The following is a 27,306-nucleotide window of genomic DNA, read 5'->3' as shown; positions in this document are numbered from 1 at the left end:
GCCAGGAATCACGGCAAGTAAAGGAATCTAGCTTTCCTACTGCCAGCACGTTGGCTGCAAGGAGTTTGTGCAGGAACATAGCATGTCGAATAGTGTTGTCTTCTCTCTCTTCTTTTGATCCGCCGTTAGAACTCTGAATGGACGATGAACCCATCAACTCTACCTCAATTCTTCTTCTGCTCTCTTTGTGAATGTATTTCTTACGGTAATTTTTATTATGTATTGCAATGTACTGCTGCCACAAAACAACAAATTTCACAACAGTGATATTAAAATTGATTCTGATTCTGAAAAGTGAAACAAGACATTTTAAAGACTTTGTTTAAGGCTGTTTCTATGCCATACCACATCCTGTTGCTTGTACTTGTATGGGAATTGACTGAATAAGATGTGAACTGTTTTGGGTTGTTTGTTTCCTCAGCCGACCTAAAGCGGACGATTGCTGTTCTCCTGGATGATATACTGCAACGCCTAGGGAAGCTGGAGAACAAAGTGGACGATATGATTCCAAGCAGCGTGACGGACACCACCAACAGCACCAGTAGCAATTCTGCGCCCGCAGGTGGCAGTAAACAGATCAGTCAGCAAGGTAGTGTCAGATAGCAGGGCTGGGCTGCCATAGGAGAGTGGTGTCCTGTTTCCAGTCCTCTTCCTGCTCTGGTCACTTTGATATCTTGCAGGGCCCTTCGGAAGGTTTCATTGATGCTCTTGCCCAGTGGAAATACAGACGTATTTGCTGCTCTGTATACACTCTCAATTAGTTTTGGGATTGGTGTGTAGTATTAACAAGAAAGTAATGCAATGTCATGCTGTGATGTGGTGTACACAATGGATCCCTTGGCTGTCTGTCCCCAGAGCACTGCAGATTCTAGTGGGCTTAAACTTTAAGTGTGGTCCTTTGTAGGAACAAGAAATCCCCTATGTGGAAGAGGGTTGAAATCTATGGCAGTAGGGGTGAACACTTGTATCCCTATAAATATACCTAAAATAGATACTTAAAATTGTAATATTTTCAACGTTTACTCTAGAAAGTACTGTTACTGTTTAAAATCCATGTTTAGTGCACTGAACTCAGCATGTAAATGCGATCACTGTAAGATACAGTACTGAATAATCAATCAGTGACAGTCAATTTCAGAATACCACTCGCTTAGGATAGCATAGATGTGTAAAGGGGGTATATTGATTAGAATTTTAAATCAACTCCACCATTTATCTTCTACCCCCCCTCTCCCTAACTAGTATTTGCACCTGCTGGTTCTTCAGCTGCAAAGACGTGGTTACTTGTTGTCAAAGTAATGTGCACCCTAGGGCTGTGGCACAGTTTCTAACGGAAATGCAGGGAATCCGGTGAACAAGATTCAATGACCCATGAACAAATGGCTTGGGCTGTGTTAGAGGAGGTGGGAGGGTACCTAGATTGTTCTCCACACTTTTCAGTGGTTCGTGGCACCCGCACAAGCCTCCTGACTACTTGATCTAATTCTGGTTCCCTTTTTATGCTTGTGCGTAAAAAATTCACCGTGTACGTGTGTATCTCTAGTTCATGGGGTTATTATTGAAAACACTGCACTGTGTGCTCCCTTCCTGGTGTAATTAAAACTGCAGTTGCATTGTAGCAAAACATGGATAGGCAATATTTATATCAAATCTAGCAAAAAGCTCACAAAAACTTGCACTTATTTTGAACATGGATAAGTCTGTAAATAAATTTCAGTGTAATTTATCTGTCCAGAGCTGTGCACTGCACAGATGCCTAATTTAAATTGTTTGCTGCACAGTACTGCAGATTTAAGCGTAATATGCCTAATGTTCTTCTGTGCTTCGTGGATCTGAGCAATAAGCTTTAATATTGGGGGCTTGGTGTTGCAAATGCTCTGAAACCTTTTGCTTTATGTGAGTGTTCCTTTATTCATGCTGTCAATTTATTTTGCAAAGCAGTGAAAAGTGTGCAGAGTGAATTTTCACAGTACTGTATCTCTTTTGTAGTTACTGGACATATCGGACATCTTTCTATAAGGCTGCTTACACTTCCACTCTTCAATCTCCTATTATTGCGCCTTAGCCCTTCTATCTCAAGTAGTGTAAGGAAGTTCCTTCGTAAAACCTTTTGAAAAAACTTAATCTGAATTTTGGTGGAATTTAAGCAAGTGGCACAAAAATCTCAGAATGATAGTGTTACTAGAAGGGGATGAAAATGTGTGGAAAAGAAATGCAGTTTTGTGGAGAAGGAATATCCTCCCAAGGTGAGGCGTAATGATGCTGGAGAGTGAAAGATTAATCATCTTACCTAGAAATGCTTTGCATTGACATTCAGTGCGAGTATTACTCCCCAGGCCCGTTCTTGCTGATTTTCGGCACAAAGCTTTACCAATGACCATTTAGAAATATAGACACAGTGTATTTCTAATATAATTGCTGTTGTTTATTTTAAATCAATTTGCAGACAAAACTAAGGTAAATCTGTTATTGTCAGGTATTTGATCAAGAGGCCTTTACATGGGAAAGCAATCAACATATTCTCAGTTGTTACTCACGTTAACATTTCTTTTTTAAGAGTGTCACTCTCTCAAAAGGTTCAAACATGGTCAGAATTTTAGAAGCAAATCTAGTGGACCAGGGCAACATGGGAATAGAGGTTGTTCTTAAAGGCTGCATTTCATTCCAAATGGCAACTTTGCACCCGACTTCAGTTTTTTAAATTCCTGATTATAACTTCCCAAGTCCCTCAAATGGTATTTTGCAATAAATAGAAACATTAAATCTTTAAAAAAAGGCTAATCTTAAACAAAATTATACTACATGAACCAGACACTAGCATTTCATCCGTTTTTTTAACTTTTGAACTGAGCGCTTTAATTCTGAGTTTATTCTGCTAACAAGGACACTAGGTGATGTGCACTTTCGGAGTTCCAGAATTCCAGAATCTTCAATACAGATCAAGTGAAATGTAATATAAGAACCCCTCATTTGCTATTCTCATATTTTAATGAAGTAATTTGACTCAAATTGGAAATAGCTTTGGCTCTGTTCAGTCTTGGGATCTGGCCTTTGCTAATCAGATCAATTTCCTGCCCTTGCCTGAGAAGGTATGGGGATTCCTTGAATTCCACAGTCTCTGTGGTAACACATTTCTATTTGCTGCTACAGTTTGCACCTTTTACTAACTGCTGTTCTGTTTAATTAGAAGAGATCACTTCCTAACCTTGTACAATGTGTTGCTTTTCACTTGAGAAAAATGTTTGTGCCACTCCTGGGTAAACCAGTATTTCTTGCAATTTGCACAGCAGTAATATCATCTCCTAGGCCGGTTAAGTGTTCATTTAAATAATAAAATCAAGAGATATTAACTATTTTTTGAAAATTTCAAACTATCCAAAACTATAATTTGCCTTGTTAGCTTTTCCTTTTAAAGTGTTAAGCAAGAGGAGTTGCAGCAAAGCTTAATCATTATCATGTGACATTGCTTTGTGTGTCGTCAATAAAGTTCACTTCCAAAGGCTGACGATACTCTACTCACCGTTTCTTATTTGTCTGGTTCTTTTATGTGTTGGTTTGTTCTTTGGACTGGGAATCTTTTCTGCTTTTTAATGCATTTTTCTTGCCTTCTTTCCTTATACTTACACAATGCCTGGTGCCAACAATGATTTTTCCTCATTACAGGACTGAATTTGATTGAAGGTACGATGCTTGTTGGTCAGCTGAGAGCCTGTGTGATAAGAATGCACAGGCACCCAGTGTAGTGCCCCAAACCCCAGGCTGTCCTCCATTGGCTTGAAAGGAGTTTGATCTCACTTCTTCATTTAATGCAGATCACCAGGGTTACAGAAAGAGCTTAGAAAGAATTTCAATTATCCTCACTAAAGGCAGGTAAGGACAGAATAAGATCAAGATCCACATCCACACTGTGAAGACTGAAGAATGTAACAGGCAATACTCAATTAAATCTGTTCTGACAAGGTTTGATCAATTAAAAGTGGTTTTACCAAGGTAAGAATAAATGCATTGCACTTCTGCTATAAACATTCATATTTTTATACAGACTTGTCCAAAGTTATGGCAAAGAGCGGACAGCCAGAGACTTTTTCCAGGACAGAAATGGTTCGTACAAGGGGGCGTGATTTGAAATTGATTGGAGGAAAGTATAGGGGAGATGTTAGAGGTTTTCTTTACACACAGAGAATTGTGGATGCATGGAACATGTTGCTGGGGGTGGTGATAGGGACAGATACATTAGGGGTATTTAAGGGACTCTTAAATAGGCACGGATGATAGGAAAATGGAGGATTTTATAGGAGGGAAGGGTTAGATGTTAGAGTAGATTTAAAAAGTTGGCATGCATTGTGGGCTGAAAGGCCTGTTTTGTGCTGATCTTTGTTCAAAGCAGACTTTTTAAAATATTGTTGGTTCTGCCTTACGTAGGTTCATGTTCAGAGCATATTTGTACGAAGGAAGAGGTAATGGTTTAATATTTCATCAGAACAATTTTTTTGTGTTTATGCGTGCTTTAGGTGTTAGCGTGGGCTAATTTGCTTAAAGTATGTTCTAATGTACTTAGTCAATTTAGGTATTAATTAATAAGTATGAATGGTCTGTAAACTGGCAAACTAAAATGCCAGATCAGGAATGTCAGCGACCTGCGAGTTATTTGTGGAGAGAAAACAGAAGTAATCTTTCAGGTCAATGATTTTGTATTTGAATTCTAATATTTCACAATAGACTTGTATGAACTGCTTGTAGCCATAAGTTAAGTGCAGATATTAGCTTTTGGTCTGAAACATAAGTAGGCATGACACATCTTTGCACTTAGAAAGATACTGCACTTCTTGTTACAGAATGCAATGAGTTCTCCCAAATAGAACAATGTCTGATCACAGTTTGGTGGTTACACACCAACCCCACTGTGCAGCATAAAAATATTGGGAGTTCTCACCCAAACAGTGAAAATTCTTTGACTGCAATGTGTTATACATTGTCAGTCTTCAGAGCAATGTGCTCATCAAAATCCTTTTGTTTCTCAGAAAACTTAAAAACTTACCAAAGTGCTGCTATTATCTTACTGGAATGGTGTATGTGGGAAGGGTAATTATGTTACAACAACATCATACAATCACTTTTCTACTCCAGTTTAATAACTTCTTAACATGTCTCACTGGAAAATTCCACACTAAAAGCCTCTCAATTCTCAGTTGAAGCCATCAGCAACTGTTTCAGAGAAGATTTAGACCATAAGACATACGAGCAGAATTAATCCATTCAGCCCACCAAGTCTGCCCCACCATTTATCATCCCTCTCAACCCCATTTTCCTGCCTTCTCCCTGTAACGTTTGACACCCTGACTGATCAAGCACATATCAATCTCTGTTTTAAATATACCCAATGACCAGGTTTCCACAGCTATTTGTGGCAATGAATTCCACAGATTCACCACCCTCATAGACATAGAACATAGAACAGTACAGCACAGTACAGGCCCTTTGGCCCACAATGTTGTGCCGACCCTCAAACCCTGCCTCCCATATAAGCCCCCAATTTAAATTCCTCCATATACCTGTCCAGTAGTCTCTTAAACTTCACTAGTGTACCTGCCTCCACCACTGACTCAGGCAGTGCATTCCACACACCAACCACTCTCTGAGTAAAAAACCTTCTTCTAATATCCCCCTTGAACTTCCCACCCCTTACCTTAAAGCCATGTCCTCTGGTATTGAGCAGTGGTGCCCTGGGGAAGAGGTGCTGGCTATCCACTCTATCTATTCCTCTTATTATCTTGTACACCTATATCATGTCTCCTCTCATCCTCCTCCTCTCCAGAGAGTAAAGCCCTAGCTCCCTCTGGCCAAAGAAATTCCTCCTCATCTCTTTTCTAAAGGGATGTCTTTAATTCTGAAAGGTGCACTCTGGTCCTAGACTCTTCCATTGCTGGAAACATCTCCCCAGCCTTGGAATATTATTGGAAATATTATTAAAGCAATAGCAACTCTGAAAAATCCAAGATAACCAGGCAGTGTGGTTTTGTTCAAGAACAATCAATCACTGGAGTCTTGAAGAAATAACATCTCAGGAATTACAGAGATAAATGGTGTCCCTTTTCTTTCCAATTCTAATGAAGGGTCTCATACTTAAGCCTTGACAGTTTATTCCCCTCCACAGATGCTCCTGACTTGCTGAGTTCCTCAAGCATTTTGTGTGTGAATAAATGGTGGATGTAGATTTCAGGAGGAAATTTAATAAGGCATATCAAAGGTTGTTGCAGGAAACAAATGCTCGTGGTGGAGGAGGTAACCTTGGTTGGCTATCAAAAAACAGCCTAACTGGGTCTTTTTGTTTTTGACCAGATGTCACAAGTGACATGCCACAGAGATGCTGCTCAGGGGCCAACTTCAGGATCAGAATCAGTTTAATATCACTGCCATATGCTGTGAAATCTGTTGTTTTGCAGCAGTAGTACATTGCAATGCATAATAAAAAATTAAATTACAATTTTATATATATATATATAAAAAGAGTAAATAGTCTAAAATAATTAGTGAGGTAGTGTTCATGAGTTCAGTGTCAATTCAGAAATCTTATGGCAAAGGGGAAGAAGCAGTCCTTGAAACATTGAGTGTGTGCCTTCAGCCTCCTGTACCTCCTCCCTGATGGTAGCAATGAGAAAAGGGCAGGTCCCGGGTGATGGGGGTCCTTAATGATGGAAAGTAACACACACAAAAGGCTGGAGGATCTCAGTAGGCCAAGCAGCATTGATAGAGAGGAATAAACAAAGATTTTGGGCCGAGAAACCTCTTGATGGATATCGTCTTTTGAAGGTGTCTTTGATGCTGGGGAAGCAAGTGTAACGATTAATGGCACCAAATATATGTCATTAATTTGTCAAAAACATTCATAAGTGGGAAAGCTATAAAGAGGACTGGGGAAGCTACAAAAGTTTACAGGTATGTTAGTAGAGTAAACAAAGATCTGGGAAAGTTTGTCTAGTGTGGGGAAAGCGTGAAAATTCCTGTTATAAAGAAGCTTATTATTTTAATAGGGAGTATTTGTTGAGCTCAGATGCGGAGTGTGGGTTCTTGTCATAATTCACAACAGATCAGTGTGCAAATAGCTTAGATAGTTAAGAAAGCTAGTAGTGTAATTTATTGCTTGAAATTAAGTGCAGTAATGAGGAGGCATACCTGAAACCACACCTGTGGCATGTCACTTGTGACCGTATGCAGTATTAGTCTTGTTCAGGGAAGGGTTGGAAGATTCAGTAGTCTAATTCCCAGAGTGGTAGGGTTGCCCTATGAGGAAATGTTGAACAAACCAAGCTTGTGTCTGCTAGACCCACTAACGTGATGCTGGAAATCAAAGCACTCCTGAACAGGGGTCTCAGCCTGAAACGTCAACTGTTTACTCTTTTCCATAGATGCTGCCTGGCTGCTCAGTTCCGCTAGTATTTTGTGTGTGTTGCCTTGTGTCTGCTCGAGTTGAGCAAAATGGGAGATTTGACTGAACTATTAGATCTGTACACAAAGAAGAGAAAATTTGCTGATGCTGGAAATCCAAGCAACACACACAAAATACTGGGGGATCTTAGTAGGCTAGGCATCATCTATGGAAAAGAGAACAGTTGCCGTTTCAGGCCGAGACCCTTCATCAGGACTCCACCTTTGTTAATTAGATCCTGAGCTGCTTTGACAAGGTGTATGTTGAGATGTTATTTCTTGTTATGGAAAAATCCAGAACAAGTGCTTACTTTTGGAAAATAAGGGATTGCCCATTTAAGAAATCATGCATAGACTCTTTTTCACTTAGTAGTTGTGATTCTTTGGCCCTCTCCTATAAGAGTGTTTGAATATTTTGTCACTCTCTCTTCCTCAATGGAATTAGAGTGTTTGAATATTTTGAGGAAGTGGTGGGGAGTTTCTTGGTGAACAGGATAGTTAACTGTGGCTGTGCATTTGAAGTTGAGGTGAGTGGGAGTATTCAACCTCTCACTGCTACGGGCAGAAGTTCCCACTTGATTCAAAAAGGCAGCAATTATACCAGTGCCTAAGAAAAATAATGTGGGCTGCCTTAATGACTATCACCCGGTAACACTCACATCGACAGTGATGAAATGCTTCGAGAGGTTGGTTATGACCCCTGTCTCAGCAAGGATCTGGACCCATTGCAATTTGCCTATCGCCACAATAGGTCGACAGCAGACGCAATCTCAATGGCTCTCCACATGGCTTTAGACCACCTAGACAACACAAACACCTACGTCAGGATGCTATTCATCGACTATAGCTCAGCATTTAATATCATCCCTGATTGAGAAGTTACAGAACCTTGGCCTCTGTACTTCCCTCTGCAATTGGATCCTCCACTTGCTAACCGGAAGACCACAGTCTGTGCGGATTGGTGATAACATATCCTCCTCGCTGACGATCAACACTGGTGCACCTCGGGGGGGGGGGCTGTTGGTGTGCTTAGCCCACTGCTCTACTCTCTGTATACACATGACTGTGTGGCTAGGCATAGTTCAAATACCATCAATAAATTTGCTGACGATACAACCATTGTTGGTAGAATCTTAGGTGGTGACGAGAGGGCGTACCGGAGTGAGATATGCCAACTAGTGGAATGGTGCCACAGCAACAACCTGGCACTCAGCATCAGAAAGACGAAAGAGCTGATTGTGGACTTCAGGATTGTGGACTAAGATGAAGGAACACATACCAATCCTCATAGAGGGTTCAGAAATGGAGAGAGTGAGCAGTTTCAAGTTCCTGGGTGTCAAGATCTCTGAGGATCCAACCTGGTCCCAACACATTGATGTAGTCATAAAGAAGGCAAGACAGCGACTATGCTTTATTAGGAGTTTGAAGAGATATGGCATGTCAGCAAGTACACTCAAAAATTTCTATAGTTGTACTGTGGAGAGCATTCTGACAGGCTGCATCACTGTCTGGTATGGAGGGGCTACTGCACAGGACCGAAAGAAGCTGCAGAAGGTTGTAAATCTAGTCAGCTTCATCTTGGGTACTAGCCTACAAAGTACCCAGGACATCTTCAGGGAGCAGTGTCTCAGAAAGGCAGTGTCCATTATTAAGGACCTCCAGCACCAGGGCATGCCCTTTTCTCACTGTTACCATCAGTTAGGAGGTACAGAAGCCTGAAGGCACACACTCAGCGATTCAGGAACAGCTTCTTCCCCCTCTGCCATCCGATTCCTGAATGGACATTGAAGCTTTGGACACAACCTCACTTTTTTTTTTAATATACAGTATTTCTATTTTTGCATGTTTTTTAAAAATCTATTCAATATGGTAATTGATTTACTTGTTTATTTATTACTATTATGTTTTATTTATTATTTTTTTCTTTCTCTGCTAGATTATGTATTGCATTGAACTGCTGCTGCTAAGTTAGCAAATATCACATCACATGCCGGTGATAATAAACCTGATTCTGATTCTGATTCTAGTGTTATTGGATAGTCACACAGGCTGAGTGGTCTGCTGCTCCTGATTCATGTGCTCAGGAAATATATTTGGCCACTGCAGTAATGTAGCAGTTAGCGCAATGTTGTGACATCTCTTGGGGCATCAGAGTTTGGAGTTCAAATCCAGCGTCCTCTGTAAGGAGTTTGTACGTCCTCCCCGTAAACTTATAGGTTTTCTCTGGGTGCTGTGGTTTCCTCCCACAATCCGAACATGTACCGGTTAATTAGTGAATCCTCCTGTGATTAGTCTTGTGCTTAATAAGTAGGTTGCTGGGTGGAGCAGCTCGATGGATCCGAAGGGCCTGTCCCACAAAGTATCTTTAAGTAAAATAAATAATATACTTCAACACTCAGAGCAACTTCAGCACACCATGTAAACTATTGTATCTGAAAGGGGGTGTTGTTCTTGGCAGTTGGGATTATTAACCGTTGATTGATTTTTAGTCAAAGTTCTCGCCAAAGGTTTCTTTCTATTTTCCACAGATAACTGACTGCTCTTCTTTATAAAAGCATTTTCAGTGATCAAAATACTTCAGCTTTGAAACAATATAAAATAGTCTTTTACTACTAGTGGAAAATGTAATTACCTCTATGCATTGGCCAAAGCAAAACTTTATAACAGATAATTTTAATTACAAGTGAACTAATTCTGTTAACAAGTTCAAACCATTGAAATACAAAATAAAGTCAGGTGATATCTATTACAATGTACATAGTCTAACACAATAACATTTATTCCAAAATTTTAATGAAGCTTTTGTTTACAATTTCTCAGTCAAGCATATCTGAAGAATGATTTATAGAATTTGGATGTAATCTATTTTCGTCATTTCTGAACTAAATATAAATGACTACAGGTTATAGTGGTAGTTAGTGCATTTGCCCAGAGAACACGCGAGCTGTGCTGCCAAGGTCAGACCAGTTCTGTGCTGAAGAGTTTGGCTGGGACACTCTCTGCATCCCTGAGACAGAGAAGATAAAGATCAGCTTGGGTTTCTGAGTTCCTGCTTGTCATTCAGTAAATAAAACAAATCAAAAAACCTCAGTAAAAGTTTCAAGGCTGCAATATAGCGGATGCCCACTTGATGCAAGGTATTTCACCCAAGTGTAAACACCCTTAGAAAACCAGTTATATTTTTAACACAGCTATATGTGTCAACGTAGCAAGGCTATATTGTATGTAATGGGGGTCCTTGTACTTGTAGTAAAGTATGATTTCCTGAGATTTCACAATGTTTAGTTGTGTTATGGAGGAAAACAGATTATTGGGTCAGCACTTTTTTTTCTCCTGTAGGAAGCTATCAACAGCGAATGGAGGTGATGTTACCAAACAGATGAATGCATAAAGCAATCTTCAAAACTATCAAGTAATAACTTCTGAACAGTGAAGACACATAATTCATTTCAACTTATTTTCATTACAGAGTTTACATCTTTGTGTGGATTAACATCAATAGATGGTTTTCCACATTGTCAAGGCAAAGTTAAGGTGAGGAGATGACGTGATCATCAGTGATTCGGCAATGAAAAGTTATTCTGTGGAAGTTTAAGAGGGAGCGATGTGGTGGGTACTTAAAAATGAATTCTTTTAGTTTCTTTCCTGGTTGAGTGATTTGTCAGTGCTGGCTGTTTAAGCTCAGTGGAATTAGGCATAGTACAGGGAGGCTTCAACCAAGAATGGAAGGATGACAGAGAAAATAAGTGAGTGAATATCATTAATAAATGAATTTCTGAAACTGGTTGGTGAAGGTTACTCCTATCTTCACTCCACTGAGGCCAAGGGTATGGGTCTGCTCTGGTTGCTCGAGGCTCGGCGATCTTCATCCCGCTATGTGCTGAACTGGAACTGAGGCTGTGTGCTTGTCCAGCTAATCCAGGATACTGGTCTGAGAACTCGCTTTCATTCTAAATGCCATTTACTTGCTTTTATTGTTTGTACAATTTGCTTTGTTTTCTCTCTCTGCATTTTGGTTGTCTGTTGATCTTCTTTAATGGGTTCTTCTGGGTTTCTTGCTTTGTGGCTGCCTGTAAGGAGATGAATCTCAAGGTTGTATAAAGTATACATACTTTGATAACAAATGTATTTTGAACTTTGAACCTGTGGGCTTGATATGCTTCCTGTCACGTAAAGGGAATGTGTGAAGCAAGCTAGGCACCATATCACTCTGGTCTGGATGAATTAGTGAGTAATCATAAAGGCAATTTATATATTAAGGACACAATCTCTTTTTTTTTTAAATAGTTTGCCCACAAAGTTCAACAGTATTTTTGATGAATGTGCTGTGCCCTCAGATTCATGAACCTCCTTCCTGATGGAAAAATGGTGGGTGGGGGCAGGATGTAATGGATGCTGCCTTCGTGAAACGTCACCTCCTTAAGATGTCCTCGAAGGAGGAATGGGTTGTGTGCGTGTTGGAGATGACTGATAAATCTGATAAAGTCTGGGCTCTCAGTAACTAGCAGAAATTGCTAAAGGTGCGATGAAAGAGCCAGGACTTGTGTCACCCTTTGAGAAAAGAATGGAGGAGAGGTTTGGGACAGAGATCACAAGCAACAAGAGAGTCTTGGGATCAAGTAAGTCTAGTCTGTTAGCGAAGTACAAAGTGCTGGAGGAATTCGGCGGATCAGGCAGCTGGTCCAGGAAGAACTGTCAACATTTCGGGACGTCTTCCAGCAGATCGTGCCTTGCTCTGTATTCCAACACCAGCAATTCCATTTGTCTCTGCTCTGTATTCCCAGTATTCCAGCACGGACACTCACCTGTGTCTCTGCTCTTTATCCCAGTATTCCAGCACGGACAGCTACCTGTGTCTCCGCTCTCTATCCCAGTTTTCCAGCACCAGCAGTTCCTTGTGTCTCCGCTCTCTATCCCAGTATTCCGGCATGGACACTCACCTGTGTCTCCGCTCTCTATCCCAGTATTCCGGCACGGACACTCACCTGTGTCTCCGCTCTCTATCCCAGTATTCCGGCACGGACACTCACCTGTGACTCCGCTCTCTATCCCAGTATTCCGGCACGGACACTCACCTGTGTCTCCGCTCTCTATCCCAGTATTCCGGCACGGACACTCACCTGTGTCTCCGCTCTCTATCCCAGTATTCCGGCACGGACACTCACCTGCGTCTCCGCTCTCTATCCCAGTATTCCGGCATGGACACTCATCTGTGTCTCCGCTCTCTATCCCAGTATTCCAGCAGGGACACTCACCTGTGTCTCCGCTCTCTATCCCAGTATTCCAGCACCGACCGTTTCTTGTGTCCATGAGACCATAAGGCATAGGAGCAGAATTAGGCCATTCAGCCCATTGAGTGTTCCACCATTCCATCATGTCTACTCCCAGATCCCACTCAACCCCATGCACCGGCCTCTCACCATATTCTTTGATACCCTGACCGACCAGGAAACCATCAACTTCCACCTTAAATATTTCCACGGATTTGGCCTCCACCGCAGTCTGTGGCAGAGCATTCCACAGATTCACCACACTCTGGCTAAAAAAAATTCCTCCTTACCTCCGTTCTGAAGGGTCACCCTTCAATTTTGAGGCGAGGCCTCCCATTTCCAGACACCCCACCACAGGAAACATCTTCTCCATATCCACCTTATCTCGTCCTTTCAGCTTCGGTGGATTTCAATGAGAATCCCCCGCCCCCCTGCATTCTGCTAAATTCCAGTGAGTACAGGCCCAAAGCTGCCAGATGCTCCTCATGTGTTAACCCCTTCATTCCTGGAATCACCCTTCTGAACCTCCTCTGGACTCTCACCAATGACAACAAATCCTTTCTGAGATATGAAGCCCAAAACTGTTGGCAATACTCCAAGTGCAGCTTAACTAGTGTTATAAAGGCTCGGCATTATCTCCTTATTTTAATATTCTATTCCCCTTGAAATAAATGCCAGCATTGCATTTACCTTCTTTACCACAGACTCAACCTGTAAATTAACCTTCTGGGAGTCTTAAATGAGGACTCCTAAGTCTCGGTCCGCTCTGCGTCCCGGTATTCCGGCACGGACACTCACTTGCATCTCCACTTTCTATCCCAGTATTCCGGCAACGCCAGTCTCTTGTATCTCCGCCCTCCATCCCAGTATTCTAGCATGGACAGTCTCATGTCCGCTCTGTATTCCCAGTATTCCAGCACCTGCAGTTCCTTCTGTCTCTGCTCTGTACTCTGAGTATTCCGGCGATGACAATCCCTTGTGACTGCGCTCTCTATCCCAGTATTCCGGCAATGACATTCTCTTGTGTCTCCACTCTGTATTCCCAGTTTTCTTGCACTGACAGTCTTTTGTGACACCATACTCCATCTCAGTATTCTGGCAATGACAGTCCCTTACTTCTCCACTTGCTATCCCAGAATTCTGGTGATGACAGTCTCTCGTGTCTCCACTCTGTGTTCGCAGTATTCCAGCACTGACAGTCCCTCGTATCTCCGCTCTCTATCCCAGTATTCCAGCACTGATAGTCTCTCGTGTCTCTAATCTGTGTTCGCAGTATTCCAGCACTGACAGTCCCTCATGTCTCCACTCTCTGTCCTAGTATTCCGGTGATGACTGTCTCATGCCTTGGATCAGACCGAACTGAGCCACTGGAGGCTAGGGTCAGACCAAGTGGGCAATTCGAGCGAAGCCACTGGACACTTGGATCGGACTGAACTGAGCCACTGGAATCTAGGATCGGACTGAACTGAGCCACTGGAATCTAGGATCGGACTGAACTGAGCCACTGGAATCTAGGATCGGACTGAGCTGAGCCACTGGAATCTAGGATCGGACTGAACTGAGCCACTGGAATCTAGGATCAGACTGAGCTGAGCCACTGGAATCTAGGATCAGACCGAACTGAGCCACTGGAGGCTAGGGTCAGACCAAGTGGGCAGTTCGAGCGAAGCCACTGGACACTTGGATCGGACTGAACTGAGCCACTGGAATCTAGGATTGGACTGAACGGAGCCACTGGAATCTAGGATCGGACTGAACTGAGCCACTGGAATCTAGGATCGGACTGAGCTGAGCCACTGGAATCTAGGATCGGACTGAACTGAGCCACTGGAATCTAGGATCAGACTGAGCTGAGCCACTGGAATCTAGGATCAGACTGAACTGAGCCGCTGGAATCTAGGATCAGACTTAGCTGAGCCGCTGGAGTCTAGGATCAGACTGAACTGAGCTGCTGGAATCTAGGATCGGACTGAGCTGAGCTGCTGGAATCTAGGATCGGACTGAGCTGAGCCACTGGAGTCTAGGATCAGACTGAGCAGAGCCGCTGGAATCTTGGATCAGACTGAACTGAGCTGCTGGAATCTAGGATCAGACTGAGCAGAGCCGCTGGAATCTAGGATCCGACTGAACCGAGCTGCTGGAATCTAGGATCAGACTGAGCTGAGCTGCTGGAATCTAGGATCAGACTGAGCTGAGCCGCTGGAGTCTAGGATCGGACCGAGCTGAGCCACTGGAATCTAGGATCAGACTGAGCAGAGCTGCTGGAATCTAGGATCGGACTGAGCTGAGCCGCTGGAGTCTAGGATCAGACTGAGCAGAGCCGCTGGAATCTAGGATCAGACTGAGCTGAGCTGCTGGAATCTAGGATCGGACTGAGCTGAGCCGCTGGAGTCTAGGATCAGACTGAGCTGAGCCGCTGGAGTCTAGGATCAGACTGAGCAGAGCCGCTGGAATCTAGGATCAGACTGAACTGAGCTGCTGGAGTCTAGGATCGGACCGAGCTGAGCTGCTGGAATCTAGGATCAGACTGAGCTGAGCCGCTGGAGTCTAGGATCCGACTGAGCAGAGCCGCTGGAATCTAGGATCAGACTGAACTGAGCTGCTGGAGTCTAGGATCAGACTGAGCTGAGCTGCTGGAGTCTAGGATCGGACCAAGCTGAGCCACTGGAGTCTAGGATCAGACTGAGCGAAGCCGCTGGAATCTAGGATCAGACCGAGCTGAGCCACTGGAGTCTAGGATCGGACCGAACTGAGCCACTGGAATCTAGGATCAGACTGAGCAGAGCTGCTTTAATCTAGGATCAGACTGAACTGAGCTGCTGGAATCTAGGATCAGACTGAGCAGAGCTGCTTTAATCTAGGATCAGACTGAACTGAGCTGCTGGAGTCTAGGATCAGACCGAGCGAAGCCGCTGGAATCTAGGATCAGACTGAGCTGAGCCACTGGAATCTAGGATCAGACTGAGCTGAGCTGCTGGAGTCTAGGATCAGACCGAGCTGAGCTGCTGGAATCTAGGATCAGACTGAGCAGAGCTGCTGGAATCTAGGATCAGACTGAGCTGAGCTGCTGGAATCTAGAATCAGACTGAGCAGAGCCGCTGGAGTCTAGGATCAGACCGAGCGAAGCCGCTGGAATTTAGGATCAGACTGAGCTGAGCCGTTGGAGTCTAGGATCAGACCGAGCGAAGCCGCTGGAATCTAGGATCAGACTGAGCTGAGCTGCTGGAATCTAGGGACGGACCGAGCGGCTAGAGACTAGGATCGGTCCGAGTGGAGCCACTGGAGGCTCGGATTGGACCAAGCTGTTGGAGGCTAGGGGTGACCAGGATGCCCACTATGTGAAGATATCATTAACAAGGCCAGCATTCACTCTCCAGTACTGGTTCTCCTGAAAAGGCTCTATGTCAGCCAGATCATGCCCTCCGGAAGGAGGCACACGAGTCTCAGGACCCACACCACCAGGCTCGGAAACAGTTAAGCATCAGGCTCCTGAGCCAGCGTGGATAATCTCAACCCTGTACTGACTCCACAGCCGATGGACTCACTTTCAAGGCTCCACAACTCATCGTCTCTGTATTAGTAACATTTTTGATTTGCCCACTTTGTCGCCTTTTGCATAGTGGGTGTTTATCAATGTATAGTCTTTTCATAAGTTTAATTACATTTCTATGGGAAAGATTGAAGGGAAGAAAGCAAGAGGAAGAGAAAGACAAATGATGATGGAGACAGCAGCCAGGGAACTGGAAATGAATACCAATGAATTGATCCACTTGACCCAAAACAGGAGTGTGTGGGCCATGGCAGTCAAAGCTCAAACTGGCCACGGCACCTGACGATGATAATGAATTGCATTTCTTTACTTTCCCCTGAATGCCTGCAAAAATTTAATGTCAAAGTGGTATAAAGTATGGGAACAGATATTCTTTTGATGATAAATTTATCTTGGGTTTTGACTAAACCACTGGTGAGAATTCAAGATTCAAGATTGCTTAATGTCATTTCCTGTACACAAGTGAGATAATTGTTACACCAGATCCAATGCAGCACAAAACAAAAGATAAAGAACACAATAATTTAAAAACACACAATAAATGTAAATACATCGTTGTGGCTATCCCTAGAAGTCGAGGATAATGGTCTTCGTTCAGTTGATCTACTTATGGGCTCTCAAGTGGCTTATAGGTCCAATCTTGGCTTTGAAAGCTCTTCCGCATTAAGGATGGGTAGTTCCAGATGGCAGATTGGGCTTTGGTTGTTGCTGCTTCTCTTTCCATTTTCTTCTCTTTTCTTCTAATTCTACACATCTGTTGGCTTCGAAAGTTGCTGTTCCTTCTCGGATGATGGCTTGCCAGAGTTTCCTGTCCTTGGCATTGGTTTCCCAATTGTTGATGTCGATGTCACATTTCTTCATGTTGGCTCTTAAGACATCTTTGAATCTCTTCTGTTGTCCACCTCTTTTACGTTTGCCTTCTTTACGCTGGGAGTAGAAGATTTGTTTCAGCAGACGTTCGTCTTTCATCCGAACAACATGACCGCTCCACGTTAGTTGGTTCTTGATGACGTAGGCTTCAATGCTTGTTGTTTTTGCTTCATTTAGCACGCTGACATTGGCTCTTCTATCTTCCCAGCTGATATTTAGGACGTTTCGAAGACAGCGTTGATGGAACTTTTCAAGTACCTTCAGATGTCGTCAGTATGTTGTCCAGGTTTCTGATGCATACAGGAGCGTTGGGATTACCACTGCTTTGTACACTAACATTTTGGTGTCTGTTCGGATGTCACGATCATGAAAGACTCTTGTTTGGAGATGTCCAAAAGCTGTTCCAGCACATTTAAGACAATGTTGGATCTCGTCATTAAGGTCGACATCGGAGGAGAGGTGACTTCCAAGATACAGAAGGTGCTCCACGTTTTCCAGGGTTGTTTCGCCAAGTTGAATTGATGGTTCTATTGGATTTGTCTCAGTTAGTGACGGTTGATAGATGATCTGAGTCTTCTTGGAACCGATGTTAAGTCCAAGTTTCGTGTATGCACAGTTGAAGGCAGTCAGAATCTGTTGTAGGTGGTTTTCTGAGAGAGCTGCAACAGTGTTGTCATCTGCGTATTGGAACTCGATGAGGGAACTCGTGGATGTCTTGTTTTTGGACTTGAGATGGGCAAGATTGAAAAGTCTGCCATCTGTTCTGTAGACAATTTCAATTCCTGGTGGTAGGTCGTCCTTGATGATGTGGATGATTGTCGCAATGAAGATGGTGAACAGAGTTGGGGCAATCACGCTTCCCTGTTTTACTCCTGATCTAACTTGAAAAGGCTCACAGTTACTGTTGCTGACCAAGACTGTGGCAAGCATGCCATTGTGGAGGAGTCTCAGGATTTGAATGTACTTTTCAGGGCATCCATAGGTGGATAGGACATCCTATAGGAGTCCCCTTGATACCGGAGTCAAAGGCTTTGGTGAGGTCAATGGATGCCTTGTACAAAGGTTGAAGTTGTTCATGACATTTTTCTTGTAGTTGTCGCATTGTGAAGATCATGTTGATTGCTCCACGTGATGATCTAAAACCGGCTTGTGTCTCTGGAAGGATCTTCTCGGCTAAAGGATTGAGCTGGTTGTTCATGATGCGGGTGAGGATCATGCTAACAGGGAAATTCCACGATAGTTTCCGAATTTGGATCGATCGCCTTTCCTTTTGTAGATGGTAATGATTGCTGAGTCTCTAAAGTCTGCTGGTACGTCTTCACTTATCCAGATCTTGATGAGAAGTTGTTGCAGTTGGTAATGAAGCGGGCTACCTCCAATTTTGTAGACCTCGGCTGGTATTCCATCGAGTCCAGCGGCCTTGTTGTTTTTCAAGGTTTTGATGGCTTCCTGGACTTCCTCAAGTGTTGGTATTTTGCTTAAGGAGTCGTCAACGGGCTGTTTTGGAATGTTGTTAATCATATTCCTGTCAAATGAGACGGTTTGATTTAGAAGATCTTCAAAGTGCTCCCTCCATCTAGAATTGATGTCAGCATTGCTCTTCAGGATCGTTGAACCATCTTTGCTTTTGAGAGGGGCTTGACCGTGAATGGATGGGCCAAAAATAACTTCAGTTGCATTGAAAAAGCCTCGAGTGTCATTGCCGTCTACTAGTTGTCAGATTTCCTCAGCTTTCTTCCTCCACCATTGGTTTTTCAGGTTTCGGGTGCTCTTCTGGACTGCAGCCTTGCATTCCTGATAGTGTTTCCTTTGGTAGCCGATTGTTGGTCATTTTGTAAGGTGATGAATACTTTTGTCTTTTCATCGATGAGTTGTTGGAGTAGTTTGTCGTTATCATTGAACCAATCCTGATGTTTTTTCATCTTGAACCCAATTGTTTCTTTGCAGGAGGTGATGATAGCGTTCTTCAATTGATTCCAGTGTTCTTCTACAGATGGTGGGATTTGTTGAGGCAGTTGTTCTTGAAGATTTTGTTGGAACTTCTGTACATGGTTGATGTCTTGAAGGATGTCAACACTGAATTTCTTAATAGTGTTCTGATTTTCTTTTTCTTTTTCAATATTTTTATTAATTACCTGCATAGACAAATACAAAGTACATTATGGTATTATGGAAACAGAAACAAGATTGAAATTCCCCATTACTATGTATTGTAAATTAACCATAATATTGAAAAGGTATATTTTATTCTAATCTAAAGCAAAAACAAAACCCCATAACAAAATAGCAAAAAAAGAGAGGAAAAAAAACAGGAAAAAAGCTGTTTGGTTAAAAGAAAAGGGAAAAAAAATCACTGACATATCGTTGTAAATTCAAACATATAATAGCCATTATCATTGCTGACCAAATCAAAAATTGTGAAAGTAGTTCTAAAAGGGTCCCCATAATGTGAAAATATCTTGTTTAGGTATAGAAACAGAACACCTTATCTTCTCTAGATTTAAACATGACATAACATCAATCAACCAATGGGCATGAGTAGGTGGAGCAGCTTCTTTCCATTTAAGCAACAAAACTCTTCTGGCTGAAAGAGAAATAAAAGCCAAAATTTGCAAATCTTTCGGTTAAGAGTAAAATCATTTCCTCCAACAATGCAAAACAAGGCAGTCAGAGGGTTGGGTTTAAAGTTTACTTTAAAAAGCTCTGAGAAAGTTTGAAATACTTCTTTCCAAAATTTATCAAGCCGCGGGCAGGACCAAAACATATGGATTAGAGAGGCCTCTTCGACATTGTACATATTACAGTAAGGAGAAAAATCTGAGTAAAAACGAGAGAGCTTATCTTTAGTCATATAGGAGCTATGAACCACTTTAAATTGTAAAAGAGAGTGACGTGCACATAACGAAGAGGTGTGAACAAGTTTAAAAATTTCATTCCAAGTATCCTCATCAATTGAAATCTGTAGGTCTTGTTCCCAGAGGTTTTCAATTTTGTCTAACGGAATGTTTCTCAATGCCAACCGCATACTATAAATATTAGATATATATCCATTATGAAAAGGTTTCAAAGTAAAAATTGTATCAATTAAATTCTTATCTGGACATTTAGGAAATGTATAAAGTTGAGAATGCAAGAAGTCTCTAATTTGTAAATATCTAAAAAAGTAAGCTTTATGAAGATTATATTTAATAGATAGTTGATCAAATGAGGAAAGACTATCTCCAACAAACAGATCCTGAAAACATTTAATACCTAGTCTATTCCACTCTTTAAAAACTACATCAGCCAAAGAAGGTTTAAAAAAAATTAAAAATTGGGACTAGAGAGTGAAAAACCAAATAACCCAAAGAATTTTCTAAATTGTAACCAAATCCTCAAAGAATGTTTAACTACAAAATTATCAGTTAAATTACTTAAGAATAGAGGAAGTGAAAAACCAAGAAGAGAAATAATAGAAAATTTATTAACAGAATTAACTTCTGAAGAAACCCAAACCGGACTGTCTTCACGATTAATGTAGTATATCCAAAACGTAAGGTAGCATATGTTGACTGCCCAGTAGTGAAACCTAAAATTAGGTAGGGCTAATCCCCCTTTTTTTTTAGCTTTCTGAAGATGAACTTTGTTTAATTGGGGGGTTTTATTCTTCCATAAGTAAGAAGATATAATCGAATCTAAAGAGTCAAAAAAGGATTTAGAAATAAAGACAGGTAGGGCTTGAAATAAGTATAAAAATTTAGGCAAAATATTCATTTTAATAGAATTAATACATTCAATTAGTGATAAAGAAAGGGGAGACCAATTTGAAAGTACCTTCTTAACATATTCCAAAAGAGTGATAAAGTTTTCTTTAAAAAGAAATTGCGATTCTCAGTAATTGTTATACCCAAATATGTAAATTGATTTCTTACAATTTTAAAAGGAAGGTCAGAGTTGACTGATACCAAATTATTCAAAGGAAAAAGTTTACTGTTATGAAGATTAAGTTTACATCATGAGAACTGACTAAATTCAGAAAGTAAAGAGAGTATTGAGGGTAGAGAGAACTCCACATTAGAAATGTAGAGCAAAAGGTCATCAGCATAAAGCAACACCTTATGAGTGATACCCCTCCTTAAAATACCTGAGATGTCAACGAAACGCAATGGCTAAAGGCTCTAAAGCCAAATTGAAAAGCAAAGGGCTCAAAGGACATCCTTGTCTGGTTCCGCACTGGAGATGAAATGGTTTAGAACTCTGAGAGTTAGTAAGAACATGTGCAGTGGGAGATGAATAAAGTAATTTAATCCATTGAATAAAATTGGAGCCAAATTTAAATTTCTGGAGAGTTCTACAAGGCTTTTGCTCCTTTGCTTATCCCTCACTTACTTCCTGCTCTTTCTGAATCTTTTAAGTTAGGTTGGTTGCCGCAATCTTTTTATGATGCCTCTATTTCACTTATTCTCAAAAAGAATCAAGATCCAGCTGATTGCTCTTCCCACAGACCTATTTCTTTACTTAATGTTGATGCTAAAATTCTATCTAAACTTTTGGCTCATAGGATGGAAGACATTCTGCCTTTTATTATCTCTGATGACCAGACCGGATTTATTAAAAATCATTATTCTCATTTTAACATTTGTCGTTTACTGAATGTTATTTATTCTCCCTCTAAAAAACTTCGGAATGTGTGATTTCTTTGGATGCTGAGAACGCCTTTGACCGGGTTGAATGGAATTATTTATTTAAAATATTAGAAATAGTGTTCTGATTTTGGTGTTTCCTTTATGTAAATACATAAGATAGCTTATATACATTGATTGTATGTCCATAAAGTGACGCTAGTCTGTTTCTAAGGTGACTGACAGGAAATGATAAAAGAGTCGTGGTTGTGGGTGTGGAGGGGTTGATCAGCCTTACTGCTTGGGGAAAGTAACTGTTTTTGAGTCTGATGTTCCTGGTTTGGATGCTACATAACCTCCTCCCTGAAGGGAGTGCAACAAACAGTCTATGAGAAGGGTGGGTGGGATCCTTCATGATGTTACTGGCCCTTTTCCAGCACCTTCCTGAATCTATGTCCTCGATAGTGGATAGGCTGGTGCCGGTGATGCATTGGGCAGGTTTGACTACCCGTGGCAGAGCCTTCCTGACTGCCACAGAGCAGTTTCCATGCCGAGCGGCGATGCAACCTATTGGGATGCTCTCTATGTGCATCTGTAGAATGACGTGAGTATGGATGTGCATATTCCAACTCTCTTCAGCCTCCTCAGAAAACTGAGGTATTGGTGAGCTTTCTTAAAGGTGTAGGATATGATCTGGGACCATGAGAGGTTGTGCGAGATGTGCACTCCCAGAAGTTTGGGACTGTTCTCAGTTTCCACTGCTGTGCCACTGATATAAAGATTGGTGTGAGTGGTGTTAGTTCTCCCGAAATTACTCCCATAGATGGTGCCTTCCCACATTAGTAAGATATAAACAGGATCTGTCGGAGGAAAGAAATTCTTGCCTTTTCAGGGCTCTACTCGGCATCAGGAATCATATACTCTATATTTTAAGTTTAAACACAAGAGAGCTCGCAGATGCTGGAAATCCAAAGCAACACACACAAAAGCTGGAGCAACTCAGCTGGTCAGGCAGCATCTATGGAGAAGAGTAAACTGTCGACGTTTCAGGCCGAGACCCTTCAACAGGACTGGAAAGGAAGGGGGAAGGAATCGGACTAAAAAGGTGGGAGGATGGGAGGAAGTAAAGAGCTGGGAAGTTGACTGGTGAAAGAGATACAGGGCTGGAGCTGGGAGAATCTGATCGGAGAGGACAGAAGACCGTGGAAGAGAGGAAAGGCGGAGATAAGGAGATAAGGTGAGAGAGGGGAATAGGGAAATGGTGAGGGAGGTGGGGCATTAGCAGAAGTTTGAGAAATCGATGTACATGCCATCAGGTTGGAGGCTACCCAGATGGAATATAAGGTGTTGGTCCTTCAACCTGAGTGTGGCCTCATCCTGGCAGTAGCAGAGGCCATGGACTGACCTGCTGGAAAGGGAAGTAGAATTGAATATGTGTGGCCACCGGGAAATCCCAGTTTTTGTGGTGGACAGAGCAAAGGTGCTAGGCAAAGCACTCTCCCAATCTACATCAGGTCCCACCAATATACAGGAGACCGCACTGGGAGCATTGGCTACAGTAGATGATCCCAACAGACTCACAGGTGAAGAGTTGCCTCACCTGTAGGGGCAGGTGTAGCACTGGTTCAGCTTGAAAGGACAGTGCTAGGAGGGAGATCAGTGGCGAGGAATGAGTGGACGAGGGACAAGACTCTGCAGATGTTGGAAATCCAGAGCAACACACAAAGTGCTCAAGAAGCTCAGCAGGTCAGGCGACATCTATGGAAAGAAGTAAACACATGAAGTTTCAGGCCATGACCCTTCATCAGGACTCGGTTCTTCCAGCATTTTGTGTGTGTTGGTCACGTTGGTAAGACACCCAGTTTTGAGGTAGTAGTTTTCCCAGGCACCCTTTGCTCATCGTTGCTTGCCCTGTCAGTGGTTGGAGTAAAGCTCACAGGTAATAAATACTGAATATCGTCCTCATTTTTATGTTCTTTCTGATTCATTCTCCCTGTTTGCACATCGAAGTCTTCAGTTTCCCCAGCCCCCAGCTCTCCCACAGTCCAAGCGGAATGGTGGCCAGCAGTCTTCAGTCATCACTGTACGTTGGAGGTTAAACCGCAGGTCCCCAACTATAGTCTTTAGTCAGCCTTCCCTCTCTCACCATCACCTACCAGGCTGGCAGTTTGGCTTGTTCGGCAAAACTGCAAACAAATAATTTCACTAAGGACCTGCCTTTGATTCCACCAGAACCTTCAGGTCTTGCTAAGTTCCTCCAATAAAGGTGCTAGGTATGTGCCCGGCTTCTCCATCAATGATAGGGTCAGGGTGTCAGGTGGCAGAGACCTGCAACTCTCAACTTGTCATCTTTCATGAATAGAAGGACATCCCTTTACAACACAGATGAGGAGGAATTTCTATAGCCAGGGAGTGGTGAATCTGTGGAGTTGGGAGGGAAAATAAGTCAGCCATGATAGGATGACAGGGCAGACTTGATAAGCAAATGGCCTAATTTTGCTGTTTTCCTTATAGTTTCTTCTAAACACTCTCCAATGTCAGCATATCCCTTCTGGGATAAAGGGCCAAAATCTGCTCACAATCCTCCAAGTGCAGCCTCACTAGTGTCTTATAAACCTTCATCTTATTTTTCCTGTTTTACATAGAACACTGAACATGGAACAGTACTGGCCCTTCAGCCCAAGATGTTGTGTTGACTTCTTAACCTACTCTAAGATCAATCTAACTCTCCCTCGTACATATCCCTCCATTTTTCTATCGTCCATGTGTCTATCTAAGAGTCTCCTAAATGTCCCTGATGGATTTGCATCTACCATGGAATGTGGATCATTGAAAAAGTATGCAATCTTCAGTGGCAGCGAAATGAAGACAGGTGAATGGGGCAGAGAGGGGGCCCTTCAGAGAGGTATAAAGACTGGCAATGGACTGGAGGCTGGGTCTGAAATTCACCTGTGCATAGTGGCTTTAGCTTGAGCAATCATCAAGAACAGTGGCAAGATGCCATGTTTGTGGCATAGCCCTTGAACTTGACAACGATGGGAAGCTGAAAGTTCTGATGTGTCCACAGTCTGATATCAGGGGAAAAAATCTTGAATGATATTGAGGCAACCAGACTGTACATCACAGTCATGCACACGAAATGGGACTCAGCGCTTATTGGATATTATTTGTGCTCCACGACAAGCACACGGAAGCTGACTGAAGCTGTGCTGGGATGAGTGACAGCATCAAGAGGAACGTGACAGAGGTGTGCCATGGAGTGGTGATGGACGAAGATGATGTGGTCAAGCTTGTGAAAGGGCACACAGCAACCAAGAAGGACTCAGTATGAAATTGTCCCATGTCCCACCATTACAGATAGCTTCAACAACACACTGAAAATGTTGGAGGAATGTGGCATGTCGGGCAGCATCTGTGGAGTAGAATAAACAGTTGATGCTGACTTGCTGAGCTCCTCCAGCATTTTGTGTGTGTTGCTCAAGTTTTCCAGCATCTGCAGAATCTCTTGTGTTTTATGATTTACTGGTAACTTTAACCAGGTGATTTACGATGCGTGAGGCAAATCTGAGCAAGTAGAAATGCAGATTTATTGGGCAGAACATGACCCTCATTAAAGAAAACATACCAAGAAATAAGGCTTTAAAACTTGCCTGTTTAAATGCATATTTTTGTATCCTCTTTATCTTGTATTGCTTAAGATGGGCTCATAGATATTAGCAACCATGAATGCAGTAGATATTCGTAACTGAACTCAGTGTAATTTTTTCACTAAATTTCTTCTCCCTGCAGTGGATGAAGGAGATGTGGAAGTCTGAACCTTGCTATGCGAGCTACGGTGTCAATGGATCCATCTGCTCGTTTATTTTATATCTCAGTGAGGTATTTGCATCTCTCCACTGAAATTTCTTCAGAATTGGTTTATTATTGGGAGTTGGTTTAATATTGTTATATGTACTGAGATACAGTGAAAAGTTTATCTTGCGTACTGTTCATACAGATTAGGTCATTGCACAGTTCATTGAGGTGGAACAAGGTAAAAGAATAATAATGCAGAATAAAGTGTAAAACTACTGAGAAAGTGCAATGTAGGTAAATGATAAAGTGCAAGCTCGTAAAGCAGGTTGAGAGGTCAAGAGCACAGCTTAGAAGGGACTGTTAAAGAGTCTGATAACAGTGGGATGAAGCTCTTCTTGAGCCAGGCGGTACATACTTTCAGACTTTTGTATCATCGGCCTGATGGAAGAGGGGAGAAGAGGGAATGTCTGGGGTGGGTGGGGTCTTTGATTAACTGAGGCAGCTGGAAGTACAGACAGTTCATGAAGGGGAGACTGGTTTTCTATAAAAGAATATTATATTCACACCCACTGCTTTGTGTGTAATAAAACCTACCTCAGACATCCCCTATACATTCCTCCAATCACCTTAAGATTATGCCCCCTTGTATTAATCATTTTTGCCCTGGGAAAAGTCTCTGGCTGTCCACTTGATCTCTGCCTTTTATCAAATTGTACATTTTTTTTAAGTTACCACTCATCCTCCTTTACTCCAAAGATAACAGCCCTAGCTTGATCAGCTTATCCTCATAGACATGCTCTGTAGTCCAGGCAGCATCCTGAGGTCCAGTCAGCATCAGGAGCAGAGCACTGTGAATTAAATAAAACTACAGAAGAGGCAAATGGGGCGGCCATTGTTGGGAGTGGGTCAGCAGTGAAAAACATGGCGGCCATTGTTGGGAGTGGGTCAGCAGTGAAAAACATGGCGGCCATTGTTGGGAGTAGGCCAGCGGTGGAAAACAGGGCGGCCATTGTTGGGAGTAGGTCAGTGGTGGAAAACAGGACGGCCATTGTTGGGAGTAGGCCAGTGGTGGAAAACAGGGCCGCCATTGTTGGGACTAGGCCAGCGGTGGAAAACAGGGCGGCCATTGTTGGGAGTAGGTCAGTGGTGGAAAACAGGACGGCCATTGTTGGGAGTAGGTCAGTGGTGGAAAACAGGACGGCCATTGTTGGGAGTGGGCCAGTGGGGGAAAACAGGGCGGCCATTGTTGGGAGTAGGCCAGTGGTGGAAAACAGGGCGGCCATTGTTGGGAGTAGGTCAGTGGTGGAAAACAGGACGGCCATTGTTGGGAGTAGGTCAGTGGTGGAAAACAGGGCCGCCATTGTTGGGACTAGGCCAGCGGTGGAAAACAGGGCGGCCATTGTTGGGAGTGGGCCAGTGGGGGAAAACAGGGCGGCCATTGTTGGGAGTAGGCCAGTGGTGGAAAACAGGGCGGCCATTGTTGGGAGTGGGCCAGTGGGGGAAAACAGAGCGGCCATTGTTGGGAGTAGGTCAGTGGTGGAAAACAGGACGGCCATTGTTGGGAGTGGGCCAGTGGGGGAAAGCAGGGCGGCCATTGTTGGGAGTAGGCCAGTGGTGGAAAAACAGGGCGGCCATTGTTGGGAGTAGGCCAGTGGTGGAAAACAGGGCAGCCATTGTTGAGAGTAGGCCAGAGGTGGAAAAACAGGGCGGCCATTGTTGGGAGTAGGCCAGCAGTGAAAAACAGGGCGGCCATTGTTGGGAGTGGGCCAGCAGTGAGAGTTGGAGCATCAGGCTT

General features: G+C 42.9%; 1 protein-coding gene across 5 annotated transcripts in view; it reads left to right on the top strand.

The window, feature by feature from the left end:
* The window catches only part of LOC140212379 (alpha-1,6-mannosylglycoprotein 6-beta-N-acetylglucosaminyltransferase A-like), a 157,319-nt gene that overhangs the window by 41,163 nt on the left and 88,850 nt on the right, over positions 1–27,306 (top strand). For all 5 annotated transcript variants that reach the window (XM_072283104.1, XM_072283106.1, XM_072283103.1 and 2 more), the window contains 3 exons: positions 422–589; positions 10,895–10,959; positions 25,506–25,595. In XM_072283104.1, coding sequence (XP_072139205.1) covers positions 422–589; positions 10,895–10,959; positions 25,506–25,595 — 323 coding nt within the window. The remainder of the gene's footprint in view (positions 1–421; positions 590–10,894; positions 10,960–25,505; positions 25,596–27,306) is intronic.

This window comes from Mobula birostris, chromosome 19 (assembly GCF_030028105.1).
Source record: "Mobula birostris isolate sMobBir1 chromosome 19, sMobBir1.hap1, whole genome shotgun sequence".
NCBI classification, from domain to species: Eukaryota; Metazoa; Chordata; class Chondrichthyes; order Myliobatiformes; family Myliobatidae; genus Mobula; species Mobula birostris.
Note: the sequence above shows the minus strand (reverse complement) of the source record. Positions and strands in the feature narration are given on the sequence as shown.